At 43.1% G+C, this 14909-nt stretch overlaps 1 protein-coding gene across 1 annotated transcript in view; it reads right to left on the minus strand.

Annotated features, from left to right (window-relative positions):
* LOC128661976 (piezo-type mechanosensitive ion channel component 2-like) overlaps window positions 1-14909 on the minus strand; it is a 407133-nt gene that overhangs the window by 35398 nt on the left and 356826 nt on the right. Inside the window, exon 50 of the mRNA XM_053716001.1 lies at window positions 6012-6128. Within this exon, the coding sequence (XP_053571976.1) occupies window positions 6012-6128 (117 nt within the window). The remainder of the gene's footprint in view (window positions 1-6011; window positions 6129-14909) is intronic.

A 14909-nucleotide genomic window follows, 5' to 3' on the forward strand; every position in this document is an offset into this window, starting at 1 on the left:
TTCTTCTGTTAAGTGTGATCAGTCCACGGGTCATCATTACTTCTGGGATACCAATACCAAAGCAAAAGTACACGGATGACGGGAGGGATAGGCAGGCTCTTTATACAGAAGGAACCACTGCCTGAAGAACCTTTCTCCCAAAAATAGCCTCCGATGAAGCAAAAGTGTCAAATTTGTAAAATTTGGAAAAAGTATGAAGCGAAGACCAAGTTGCAGCCTTGCAAATCTGTTCAACAGAGGCCTCATTCTTGAAGGCCCAAGTGGAAGCCACAGCTCTAGTAGAATGAGCTGTAATTCTTTCAGGAGGCTGCTGTCCAGCAGTCTCATAAGCTAAACGAATTATGCTACGAAGCCAAAAAGAAAGAGAGGTAGCGGAAGCTTTTTGACCTCTCCTCTGCCCAGAGTAAATGACAAACAGAGAAGACGTTTGTCGAAATTCCTTAGTTGCCTGTAAGTAAAATTTTAGAGCACGGACTACATCCAGGTTGTGCAGTAGACGTTCCTTCTTTGAAGAAGGATTTGGGCATAAAGAAGGAACAACAATCTCTTGATTGATATTCCTGATAGTAACTACCTTAGGTAAGAACCCAGGTTTAGTACGCAGGACTACCTTATCCGAATGAAAAATCAAATAAGGAGAATCACAATGTAAGGCTGATAATTCAGAGACTCTTCGAGCCGAGGAAATAGCCATTAAAAATAGAACTTTCCAAGATAACAACTTTATATCAATGGAATGAAGGGGTTCAAACGGAACGCCCTGAAAAACATTAAGAACAAGGTTTAGACTCCATGGTGGAGCAACAGTTTTAAACACAGGCTTAATCCTGGTCAAAGCCTGACAAAAAGCCTGGACGTCAGGAACTTCTGACAGACGTTTGTGTAACAGAATGGACAGAGCTGAGATCTGTCCCTTTAATGAACTAGCAGATAAACCCTTTTCTAAACCTTCTTGTAGAAAAGACAATATCCTAGGAATCCTAACCTTACTCCAAGAGTAACCTTTGGATTCACACCAATATAGGTATTTACGCAATATCTTATGGTAAATCTTTCTGGTAACAGGTTTCCTAGCCTGTATTAAGGTATCAATAACTGACTCAGAAAACCCACGTCTTGATAAAATCAAGCGTTCAATTTCCAAGCAGTCAGCTTCAGAGAAGTTAGATTTTGATGTTTGAAGGGACCCTGTATCAGAAGGTCCTGTTTCAGAGGTAGAGACCAAGGTGGACAGGATGACATGTCCACCAGGTCTGCATACCAAGTCCTGCGTGGCCACGCAGGTGCTATTAGAATCACTGATGCTCTCTCTTGTTTGATTCTGGCAATCAATCGCGGAAGCAACGGGAAGGGTGGAAACACGTAAGCCATCCTGAAGTCCCAAGGTGCTGTCAGAGCATCTATCAGGACTGCTCCTGGATCCCTGGATCTGGACCCGTAACGAGGAAGCTTGGCGTTCTGTCGAGACGCCATGAGATCTATCTCTGGTTTGCCCCAACGTCGAAGTATTTGGGCAAAGACCTCCGGATGAAGTTCCCACTCCCCCGGATGAAAAGTCTGACGACTTAAGAAATCCGCCTCCCAGTTCTCCACTCCCGGGATGTGGATTGCTGACAGGTGGCAAGAGTGAGACTCTGCCCAGAGAATTATCTTTGATACTTCCATCATAGCTAGGGAGCTTCTTGTCCCTCCCTGATGGTTGATGTAAGCTACAGTCGTGATGTTGTCCGACTGAAACCTGATGAACCCCCGAGTTGTCAACTGGGGCCAAGCCAGGAGGGCATTGAGAACTGCTCTCAATTCCAGAATGTTTATTGGCAGGAGACTCTCCTCCTGACTCCATTGTCCCTGAGCCTTCAGAGAATTCCAGACGGCACCCCAACCTAGAAGGCTGGCGTCTGTTGTTACAATTGTCCAGTCTGGTCTGCTGAATGGCATCCCCCTGGACAGATGTGGCCGAGAAAGCCACCATAGAAGAGAATTTCTGGTCTCTTGATCCAGATTCAGAGAAGGGGATAAGTCTGAGTAATCCCCATTCCACTGACTTAGCATGCACAGTTGCAGTGGTCTGAGGTGTAAGCGTGCAAAGGGTACTATGTCCATTGCCGCTACCATTAAGCCGATTCCCTCCATGCATTGAGCCACTGACGGGTGTTGAATGGAATGAAGGGTGCGGCAAGCACTTTGAAGTCTTGTTAGCCTGTCCTCTGTCAGGTAAATCTTCATTTCTACAGAATCTATAAGAGTCCCCAGGAAGGGAACTCTTGTGAGTGGAACGAGTGAACTTTTCTTTTCGTTCACCTTCCATCCATGTGAACTTAGAAATGCCAGCACTAACTCTGTATGAGACTTGGCAGTTTGAAAGCTTGAAGCTTGTATCAGAATGTCGTCTAGGTATGGAGCTACCGAGATTCCCCGCGGTCTTAGTACCGCCAGAAGAGCACCCAGAACCTTTGTGAAGATTCTTGGAGCTGTAGCCAATCCGAATGGAAGAGCCACAAACTGGTAATGCCTGTCTAGGAAGGCAAACCTTAGGTACCGATAATGATCTTTGTGAATCGGTATGTGAAGGTAAGTATCTTTTAAATCTACAGTGGTCATGTACTGACCCTCTTGGATCATAGGTAAAATTGTCCGAATAGTCTCCATCTTGAACGATGGAACTCTTAGGAATTTGTTTAGGATCTTTAAGTCCAGGATTGGTCTGAAAGTTCCCTCTTTTTTGGGAACCACAAACAGATTTGAGTAAAACCCCTGTCCCTGTTCCGATCGTGGAACTGGATGGATTACTCCCATTAACAAGAGCTCTTGTACGCAGCGTAGAAACGCCTCTTTCTTTGTCTGGATTGTTGACAATCTTGACAGATGAAATCTCTCTCTTGGAGGAGAGTATTTGAAGTCCAGAAGGTATCCCTGAGATATTATCTCTAGCGCCCAGGGATCCTGAACATCTCTTGCCCAAGCCTGGGCGAAGAGAGAAAGTCTGCCCCCCACTAGATCCGATCCCGGATCGGGGGCCCTCAATTCATGCTGTCTTAGGGGCAGCAGCAGGTTTCCTAGTCTGCTTGCCCTTGTTCCAGGACTGGTTAGGTTTCCAGCCTTGTCTGTAGCGAGCAACAGCTCCTTCCTGTTTTGGTGCAGAGGAAGTTGATGCTGCTCCAGCTTTGAAATTACGAAAGGAACGAAAATTAGACTGTCTAGTCTTGGCTTTGGCTTTGTCCTGAGGCAGGGCATGGCCTTTACCTCCTGTAATGTCAGCGATAATCTCTTTCAACCCGGGCCCGGATAAGGTCTGCCCTTTGAAAGGTATATTAAGCAATTTAGACTTAGAAGTAACATCAGCTGACCAGGATTTTAGCCACAGCGCCCTGCGTGCCTGAATGGCGAATCCTGAATTCTTCGCCGTAAGTTTAGTAAGATGTACTACGGCCTCCGAAATTAATGAATTAGCTAGTTTAAGGACTCTAAGCCTGTCCGTAATGTCGTCCAGAGTAGCTGAACCAATGTTCTCTTCCAGAGACTCAATCCAGAATGCCGCTGCAGCCGTGATCGGCGCAATGCATGCAAGGGGTTGCAATATAAAACCTTGTTGAACAAACATTTTCTTAAGGTAACCCTCTAACTTTTTATCCATTGGATCTGAAAAAGCACAGCTATCCTCCACCGGGATAGTGGTACGCTTAGCTAAGGTAGAAACTGCTCCCTCCACCTTAGGGACCGTTTGCCATAAGTCCCTTGTGGTGGCGTCTATTGGAAACATTTTTCTAAATATCGGAGGGGGTGAGAACGGCACACCGGGTCTATCCCACTCCTTAGTAACAATTTCAGTAAGTCTCTTAGGTATAGGAAAAACCTCAGTACTCGTCGGTACCGCAAAATATTTATCCAACCTACACATTTTCTCTGGTATTGCAACTGTGTTACAATCATTCAGAGCCGCTAACACCTCCCCTAGTAATACACGGAGGTTTTCCAGTTTAAATTTAAAATTTGAAATATCTGAATCCAGTCTGTTTGGATCAGAACCGTCACCCACAGAATGAAGTTCTCCGTCCTCATGTTCTGCCACCTGTGACGCAGTGTCTGACATGGCCCTAATATTATCAGCGCACTCTGTTCTCACCCCAGAGTGATCACGCTTACCTCTTAGTTCTGGTAATTTAGCCAAAACCTCAGTCATAACAGTAGCCATATCCTGTAATGTGATTTGTAATGGCCGCCCAGATGTACTCGGCGCTACAATATCACGCACCTCCCTCTGAGCGGGAGATGTAGGTACTGACACGTGAGGCGAGTTAGTCGGCATAACTCTCCCCTCGTTGTTTGGTGAAATTTGTTCAATTTGTACAGATTGACTTTTATTTAAAGTAGCATCAATACAGTTAGTACATAAATTTCTATTGGGCTCCACTTTGGCATTGCAACAAATGACACAGGTATCATCCTCTGAATCAGACATGTTTAACACACTAGCAAATAAACTTGCAACTTGGAAATACAATTCAATTAGAATAATATTAAAACGTACTGTGCCTTTAAGAAGCACAGAAGATCTATGACAGTTGAAAATTAATAAATTGAAACAGTTATAGCCTCAATCCTTGTAAACAACACAACTTTAGCAAAGGTTTAATCCCATTAGCAAAGATAACAAATTCTGAAAGCAGGAAACAAATTACAGAATAAACGTTTTTTATCTCAGTCAAACTATAATTCTCACAGCTCTGCTGAGAGAAATTACCTCCCTCAAAATAAGTTTTGAAGACCCCTGAGCTCTGTAGAGATGAACCGGATCATGCAGGGAATACAATGAGTTGCTGACTGAAATATTTGATGCAGTAAAAGCGCCAAAAAAAAACGGCCCCTCCCCCTCACACACAGCAGCGAGGGAGAACAGAAACTGTCAGAAAAACAGATTAAGCAACTGCCAAGTGGAAAAATAGTGCCCAAACATTTATTCACTCAGTACCTCAGTAAATGAAAACGATTTTACATTCCAGCAAAAACGTTAAACATAATCTCTAGTTATTAAACAGCTTTATGTATTTCTTACAGTGTAATTCTAGTGAAGTACCATTCCCCAGAATACTGAAGTGTAAAGTATACATACATGACATTATATCGGTATGGCAGGATTTTCTCATCAATTCCATTGTCAGAAAATAAAAACTGCTACATACCTCTATGCAGATTCATCTGCCCGCTGTCCCCTGATCTGAAGTTTACCTCTCCTCAGATGGCCGAGAAACAGCAATATGATCTTAACTACTCCGGCTAAAATCATAACAAAAACTCTGGTAGATTCTTCTTCAAACTCTGCCAGAGAGATAATAACACACTCCGGTGCTATTTTAAAATAACAAACTTTTGATTGAAGATATAAAACTAAGTATAATCACCATAGTCCTCTCACACATCCTATCTAGTCGTTGGGTGCAAGAGAATGACTGGGAGTGACGTAGAGGGGAGGAGCTATATGCAGCTCTGCTGGGTGAATCCTCTTGCACTTCCTGTTGGGGAGGAGTAATATCCCAGAAGTAATGATGACCCGTGGACTGATCACACTTAACAGAAGAAAAGACGCGTATCTAACGCACCCCTTTGGCCGCAAAACTCTAAATCTAGGTGTTAATTAATTAAAAGCATGCGCACATGAAGGTAGCAAATTACGATGGACAGCCTTATTATCCTCCTTTGATTTTTAAGCAGCCTCCACAGAATGTTTTGCATTTGTTGCCAGCTAAAGCCAATTAGGGAAATATATGCAGCAGGGGTAGCCTTGAAAACTCAGCAGAAGCAGGGTGCTTTTCAAGTTCTGAGAGTTAGAAAAGAAAATGCTCAGTTTTCAGAGCCAAATTGCATGAAAATGGAGCGCAATAAAGTATATTGCAAAGTTATTTAATTATGCATAACTAAACATTTTATGTGAAAATTTCAAGTTGTTTACTGTTAGTAACTATTTAAGCAATGTTTTTTTTTTTTACCAGAACTGTATAAATTATAGTACATACATAGGCTTTGTCCTTTCCCCCGTCAGCATCTGAACGATCTGCTCTTTGATTTCTGCATCCTCATAGCAGACAGTGTGTTTTCCAGTACTCTCTGCACTTTTAACGATAGATGCATTCCTGGAAAATAACACGGTAGTTATTGTATTAAACAAGCATTCATTATAAAAGTATAGGGAGCAAAGTAATAAAGAGAGACCCTATGGTAGGCTAACCATGTTGCCGCTTTAAAAAGGGACACATATGAAAAATGTCAGGGTTCTTACACAAAACATTTCTTTAAACAGCCCTGAAAACAGCCCTGCCATATGTATTTTTCATATGTGTCACTTTTTAAAGCGGAAATATGGTTACCCTACCCTATGGTAACTGCTACTGTTTACACTGCGAGACAAGCACAAGCTCCAATCACAAAGAAACTGCCCACGCTATGGGGTAAATTTAACAAATCTTGGGCGGACATGATTCGCTGCAGCAAATCATGTCCGCCTGGCATCGCTAAATGCCGACAGCATACGTTGTTGGCATTTAACATTGCACAAGCGTATCTTATGACCACTGTTTCTTAACTGCCGTTTTCGGTGATCTGGAAACAACGGGTGGATAAAGCAGCATCCACTCCTTTTTAAATCGTCCCTTATGTCTTTAGTGTTGCGCTCTCACACTGTGTACTGCTTTCCTTGCTGTATCAGAAGTGCATTTGGCTTTCACAGTAAGGAGTAATCCGAAACAGCAAGGAAAGCAACAGCACGTGAATGCACGTGACTTAGTATGAACTGTTTGTGATTGGATGTACCACCTGCCTGTCAAGCTTCTGATTTTTTTTTTATTTCAGCAGAGGCAGCCAGGGAATGTATACTTACCTGTTAAATTAATTTCTATCATGGTGGTGAGAGTCCACCAGCCATTACTCCTGGGATTCAACTCCTGACCACTAGGAGGAGGCAAAGATTCCCAAAGCTCTATGAACACTTAATCCCTCCCACATCTCTGGTATTCTAATCTGATGTATAGCCAAGAGAGGAGAAGTAGAAAGGTAGGAAAGAACAAAGTAGGGAAAATGAGGTGCAAATTAGAAATACCACCAGAAAAAAATTTAATATGTAAATAATGAAAATGGACTAGTCTTGTGGTCTCTCACCACTATGAAAGAAATTAATTTATCAGGTAAGCATATTGAATTTTGTTTTCTTTCACAAGGTGGTGAGAGTCCAAAAGCCATTACTTCTGGAAACTGACACCTAAGCTGTAGAGTCCACCAGTAATTGGACAGGACAAACAATTTTTAAAGGCAGGCACCTAATTACCAGACACTGCTGCCTGAAAGACTTTCCTACCAAACACATCAAGGTGGTAGACTTTAGTAGACTTTCAATATAATACTCATTCTTGAAAATCCAAGAAGAAACTGATCTAGAAAAAGTGCAATAATGTGTTTTGGAAAACTATCCGCCTCCATGTAAACCTTGGTTATCAGGAGATTTAACCAAAAAGCTAAAGAAACTGATGTGGCCCTCTAACTTTTACATGGAGCCAAAAGGGACAAACAAATTAAACAAATTGTCTAAAAACCTTTTGTAATTTGAAAGTAGAATTATAATGCTCTTACAATATCTACATTAAAGGGACAGTCAAGTCAATATTAAACTTTGATGATTCAAATGGGGCATGTAATTTTAAACAACTTTCCAATTTACTTTTATCATCAAATTTGCTTTGTTCTTTTGGTATTGTTGAAAGCTAAACCTAGGTAGGCTCAAACTGATTTCTAAACCATTGAAGACAGCCCCTTTTCTCAGAGCATTTTGACAGTTTCTCACACGTAGACAGTGCTAGTCCATGTGTGCCATAGAGATAACATTGAGTTATTTATGTGTCAGCACTGATTGGCTAATTTGCAAATCTATCGAAAGTACTGAGATAAGTTGGCTGTCTGTAGAAGCTTAGATACAAGGTAATCACAGAGGGAAAAAGTGTATTAATTTAACATTGTTGGTTATGCAAAACTGAGGAATGGGTAATAAAGGGATTATTTATCTTTTTGAAAAATAACAATGTTCGAGTAGATTGTCCCTTTAAGTAAGAAACCATCAAATTATTTTTTGCATTAGGACAAGGAGATGGGCTATAATCTCCTGATTGATGATATCCAAAAAATTAGAACATCTTCCAGCAGAAGATATTGCTAAAAACAAGAAAAACGTCCAAGACAGAAGCCAAATGTTCTAAACGATAAACCTGAAGAGCTTGTTAAAAAAAGAGGAGAACTTTGTTTAGACACTGGATATATCCTGACTAAGCCTGAACAAAGCTTTGATGGCAGGAGCTGCATTAGGCTGTTATAATTGCAATCAGGCATTGCAAAGCTGAACTGGTAACAACCCTGCAAAATAGAAAATAAAATTATCAGTGGATCTATCCTCTAAAGGATAATGTAAGGTTAGTAGGGACAAATGTCAGTGTGTTCCATGAAAAAGTACATGAACAGACAATAAATTAAGACAACCACCATTTTTTTACTGTAATTACACGTAAAACAGTAAATAAGATGATTGGAAACAATGTAACTGCGACCTTGTAGCATAAATATCTAGACATATGAGATGGACATACCAATAAGTATTAAAGGGGAAACTTCCTTGAGTAATAATCTATACTATAATTGCGTTTGTAACACGTCCGTCGCCATCGTAGGTTGCGCTCGCAGACAAATCCCTGCAACACGAGACAGTTTCAGGAAGCTCCAGCACTCTCAGCTGTTATGTTACAGCCGAGAGCTGGAGCTCCTGAAGGTTTAGGCATCTGCTGCATATGGAGCCGGAGCGCGATTGGCGCTCCGCCTCCATTTGAGGGCCTGATCGTTACAGAGGGTGACACTGTGTGGGATAGGGACAGAGGGATAGGGAAGGGATAGGGACATAGGAATAGAGGAATAGGGATATATGGATAGGGATAGAGGGATAGGGACAGAGGAATAGGGTAGACATGTGCAATTCGTTTCGTTTCGACTAATTTTGTTTTCGGACGAATTTTGGCCAATTCAGAGATTCGAATGAATCCGAATTTCTGAATCAGCACCATAACTAAAATCACGAAAAATGCAGAAAATGAATAAATCAGTTTTTTTGAATTTTCGGATCCATTCTTTATTCAGAGTCTGGAATTTTTCATTGTTCTATCTCAACCGCAGTTTCCTGACATAGCCGATACTAACTAAATCACTAAATAAAGCTATTTACCCCTAAACCACTGTTCCCCGACATCGTCGACACTAACTAAACCTATTAACCCCTAAACCGCAGTTCCCCAACATCACAGACACTAACTAAACCTATTAACCCCTAAACCGCAGTTCCCCGACATCGCCAACACTAACTAAACCTATTAACCCCTAAACCACAGTTCCCCGACATCACCAGCACTAACTAAACCTATTGACCCCTAAACCGCAGTTCCCAAACATCCACAACACTAATTAAACCTATTAACCCCTAAACCGCAGTTCCCCGACATCGCTGACACTATCTAAAACACTAATTAAACCTATTAACCCCTAAACAGCCTTTCCCAAACATCGCCAACACTAAATAAACCTATTAACCCCTAAACCGCCGTTTCCAAACTTAGCAAACACTAACTAAACCTATTAACCCCTAAACCGCCATTTCCAAACTTAGCCAACATTAACTAAACCTATTAACCCCTAAACCGCAGTTCCCCCGACACTAACTAAACCTATTAACCCCTAAACCGCAGTTCCCCGACATCACGGACACTAACTAAACCTATTAAACCCTAAACCACCTTACACCCACATTGCCAACACTAACTAAACCTATTAACCAAACCACCGCCCCCCACATTGCAACAACCTAAATTAAACTATATTAACCTTTAAACCAAACACCTCCTAACTTTAACATATTTAAAATAGACCTAAATTAAAGTTACAATTATTAACTAACTACCTATTTAAAAATAAATAGAAACTTACCTGTGAAATAAAAATAAAACCTAAGCTAGCTACAATATAACTATTTACTAACTACCTAGTTAAAATAAATACAAACTTACCTGTGAAATAAAAATAAAACCTAAGCTAAACTAAAAAAAAAACAACATTACTAAAAATAAAAAATCCTAACATTATTAAAAATAAAAAAACCTAAGATTACTAAAAAATTAAAACTACAATTACAAAAAATAAAAAACACTAAAATTACAAAAAATAAAAAACTACCATTATAACAAACAAAATATATATAATAAAAATTATTCCTATTCTAAAAAAAACAAAACACCCCAAAATAAAAAACCCTAATCTATAATAAACCAAGGGCCTTTATAAAGCCTTTTGTAGGGCATTGCCCTAAATTTAACAGCTCTTTGCTAAAAAAAATTACAACAAACACCCCTAACATTACAAACCCCCACCCCCCAAACCCACAAAATAAAAAAACCTAACTAAAAAAACCCTAATCTACCCATTGCCCTGAAAAGGGCATTTGTATGGGCATTGCCCTTAAAAGGGCATTCAGCTCTTTTTCTGGCCTTAAACGGGCATTCAGCTCTTTTACTGGCCTTAAATGGGCATTCAGCTCTTTTTCGGCCTATTAAAATAAAAAAATCCTAATCTAAAAAAAAAATACCCCCAAAAAACAAAAAAAGTACCTAACATTAACCCCAAAATCGGTACTCACAGTTGCTGAAGTCCGGCAAAAGATCTTCATCCTAGCGGCAAAGCATCTTCATCCATCACGGGACCGGTATCTTCTATCTTCATCCCAGCGGTGGCGGAGCGAGCGGTCGGTGGATGGACGGAGTTCCGTCGGTCCGATGTAGAAGTCCTCTTCATGCAATCGACCGCCGCACACTGAAGATTGATTGCAAGGTACCCCTTTTATATTGGGGTACCGTTGCATTCCTATGGGCTGAAAAATTCAAATCAGCCAATAGGAATGAGAGCTGCTTAAATCCTATTGGCTGATTTGAACAGCCAATAGGATTTAAACAGCTCTCATTCCTATTGGGTGTTTAGGGGTTCATAGGTTTAGTTAGTGTTTGACGATGTGGGTGTACGGCAGTTTAGGGGTTAATAGGTTTAGTTAGTGTAATAGGTTTCGTTAGTGTCGGGGAACTTCGGTTTAGGGGTTAATAGGTTTAGATAGTGTAAGCGATGTTTTAGATAATTTTGTTTCACCAATGGGCAGCATATTAGTTATGTTAAGTTAAATCGTTTTTTCGGATCCTTTTGTTTTTCGAAACCATTCTTTATTTGTATGCATTATTCTATTCTAAACTTTGGAATTTAACTTAACATAACTAATTTGCTGAAACAATTTTTTTTTAACTTAACTAAACTAATTTGCCAAAACACAATTATTTATTTAACTAATAAAAACTAAACAAATGTTTTGCGTTGCACATGTCTAGACTAGGGATAGGGACAGAGGGACAGGGATAGAGGGATAGGGACAGAGGGATATGTACAGATTGATAGGGACACTGATAGAGGGATAGGGACAGAGGGATAGGTACAGATTGATAGGCACAGGGATAGAGGGATAGGGACAGAGGGATAGGTACAGATTGATAGGGACAGGGATAGAGGGATAGGGACAGAGGGATAGGGGGACAGAGGGATAGGGGGATAGAGGAATAGGGACAGAGGTATAGGGACAGAGGAATAGGGATACAGGGATAGGGACACAGGGATAGGGACAGGGATAAGGGGATAGGGCTAGGGATAGAGGGACACAGGGAAAGGGACACAGGGAAAGGGATAGAGGGATAGGGACAGAGGGATAGGGACTGAGGGATAGGCACAGAGGGATAGGTACAGAGGGACAAGGACAGAGGGATAGGGACTGAGGGATAGGGACAGAGGGACAGGGACAGAGGGACAGGGACAGAGGGATAGGGATAGAAGGATAGGGATAGAGGGACAGGGACAGAGGGATAGGGATAGAGGGACACAGGGATAGGGACATAGGGACAGGGATAGATGGATGGGGACCGAGGGATAGAGGGCAGAGGGATAGGGACAGAGGGATAGGGACAGAGGGATAGGGACAGAGGGATAGGGACAGAGGGATAGGGATAGAGGGACAGGGATAGAGGGATAGGGACAGGGATAGAGGGATAGAGACAGAGGGATAGGGCTAGGGATAGAGGGATAGGGACAGAGGGATAGGGCTAGGGACAGAGGGACAGGGACAGAGGGATAGGGACTGAGGGATAGGTACAGAGGGATAGGTACAGAGGGACAGAGGGATAGGGATAGAGGGATAGGGATAGAGGGACAGGGACAGAGGGATAGGAACTGAGGGATAGGTACAGAGGGATAGGTACAGAGGGACAGGGACAGAAGGATAGGGACAGAGGGATAGGGACAGAGGGACAAGGACAGAGGGATAGGGACTGAGGGATAGGGACAGAGGGATAGGTACAGAGGGACAGGGACAGGGACAGAGGGATAGGGATAGAGGGATAGGGACAGAGGGACAAGGACAGAGGGATAGGGACTGAGAGATAGGGACAGAGTGATAGGTACAGAGGGATAGGGATAGAGGGATAGGGATAGAGGGACAGGGACAGAGGGATAGGAACTGAGGGATAGGTACAGAGGGATAGGTACAGAGGGACAGGGACAGAAGGATAGGGACAGAGGGATAGGGACAGAGGGACAAGGACAGAGGGATAGGGACTGAGGGATAGGGACAGAGGGATAGGTACAGAGGGACAGGGACAGGGACAGAGGGATAGGGATAGAGGGATAGGGATACAGGGACAGAGGGACAGGGACAGAAGGATAGGGACAGAGGGATAGGGACAGAGGGACAAGGACAGAGGGATAGGGACTGAGGGATAGGGACAGAGGGATAGGTACAGAGGGACAGGGACAGAGGGATAGGGATAGAGGGACAGGGACAGCAGGATAGGGATAGAGGGACACAGGAATAGGGACATAGGGACAGGAATAGAGGGATGGGGACAGAGGGATAGGGACAGAGGGATAGAGGAATAGGGATAGAGAAATAGGGACAGAGGGATAGGGAAAGAGGGATAGGGATAGAGGGATAGGGACAGAGGGACAGAGATAGAGGGATAGAGACAGATGGATAGGGCTAGGGATAGAGGGATAGGGACAGAGGGATAGGGATAGAGGGATAGGGACTGAGGGATAGGTACAGAGGGACAGGTACAGAGGGACAGGGATAGAGAGATAGGGACAGAGGGATAGGGACAGAGGGATAGAGGAATAGGGACAGAGGGATAGGGACAGAGGAACAGGGATAGAGGGACAGAGACAGAGGGATAGGGATAGAGGGATAGGGACTGAGGGATAGGTACAGATTGATAGGGAGAGTGATAGAGGGATAGGGACAGATGGATAGGGGGACAGAGGGATAGGGGAATAGAGGAATAGGGACAGAGGGATGGGGACAGAGGTATAGGGACAGGGATAGGGACAGATGAATAGGGATACAGTGATAGGGACACAGGGATAGGGACAGGGATAGAGGGACAGGGATAGAGGGATAGGGCTAGGATAGAGGGACACAGGGAAAGGGATAGAGGGATAGGGACAGAGGGATAGGGATAGAGGGATAGGGACAGAGGGAGAAGGACAGAGGGATAGGGATAGAGGGATAGGGATAGAGGGACAGAGGGATAGGGATAGAGGGACACAGGGATAGGGATAGAGGGATGGGGACAGAGGGATAGAGGACAGAGGGATAGGGAGAGAGGGACAGAGGGATAGGGACAGAGGGATAGAGGAATAGGGACAGAGGGATAGGGACAGTTGCATTGAGATGTAACTCCCAGATGAATTAGCTGGATAGTGATTAGCAGCTATTAGCACATAATAAAGTTTCCATAATTATTATTATTATTATTATTATTATTGGTTATTTGTAGAGCTATACAGTTTCCATAATTACTAGTCCAAGTATGAAAAGTCTAAGTAATAAAGGTGGAATTATTCTGTTACATGTGTATGTCCATTGGCTATGATGTACCTCAAAATTGGTGTTTCTTATTAACCCCTTAACGACCAAGGACGTACGCCACACGTCCTCAAAAAAATGCACTTAATGACCAAGGACGTGTGGCGTACGTCCTTGGTCTGGAAAGCAGCTGGAAGCGATCCTGATCGCTTCCAGTTGCTTTCCGGTTATTGCAGTGATGCCTCGATATTGAGGCATCCTGCAATAACCTTTTTTAGCAATCCGGTGCAGAGAGAGCCACTCTGTGGCCCTCTCTGCACCGGACATCACCGGCTAAATTCGTTGGTGGGTGGGAGCCGGTTCGGGAGGCGGGTGGCGGCCATCGATGGCCTTGATGATGTGTAGGGGGGCGGGATCGTGGGCGGGGGTAATCGGAGGCGCGCATGGGCGCGCGCGCGTGCACGGGAGGGCGGGCGCGTGCACGGGGAGGTAGCGGGTGGGAACCGCTACACTACAGAAAAAAAGTTTGTATTAAAAGTTATAAAGTTAAAAAAATATATATATAAATACTTTAATCAGGGGGTGGGGGATTGGTCTGTGGGGGGGGAAGCTACACTACAGAAAAATAACATAATCATTAAAAAAAAACCATTTTTCTTGCAAACTGGGTACTGGCAGACAGTACCCAAGATGGCCCCCAATAAGGCAGGGGGGGGGTTAGAGAGCTGTTTTGGGGGAGAACAGGGAGGTTGGGGGCTAAGGGGGGATCCTACAAAGTAGCATATGTAAATATGCTAAAAATGTATTTTATTTTTAAAAAAAAAAAACACTTTTATTTTAGTACTGGCAGACTTTCTGCCAGTACTTAAGATGGCGGGGACAATTGTGGGGTGGGGGAGGGAAGGGAGCTGTTTGGGAGGGATCAGGGGGTCTGATGTGTCAGGTGGGA

This window comes from Bombina bombina, chromosome 1, assembly GCF_027579735.1.
Source record: "Bombina bombina isolate aBomBom1 chromosome 1, aBomBom1.pri, whole genome shotgun sequence".
Lineage (NCBI taxonomy): Eukaryota > Metazoa > Chordata > Amphibia > Anura > Bombinatoridae > Bombina > Bombina bombina.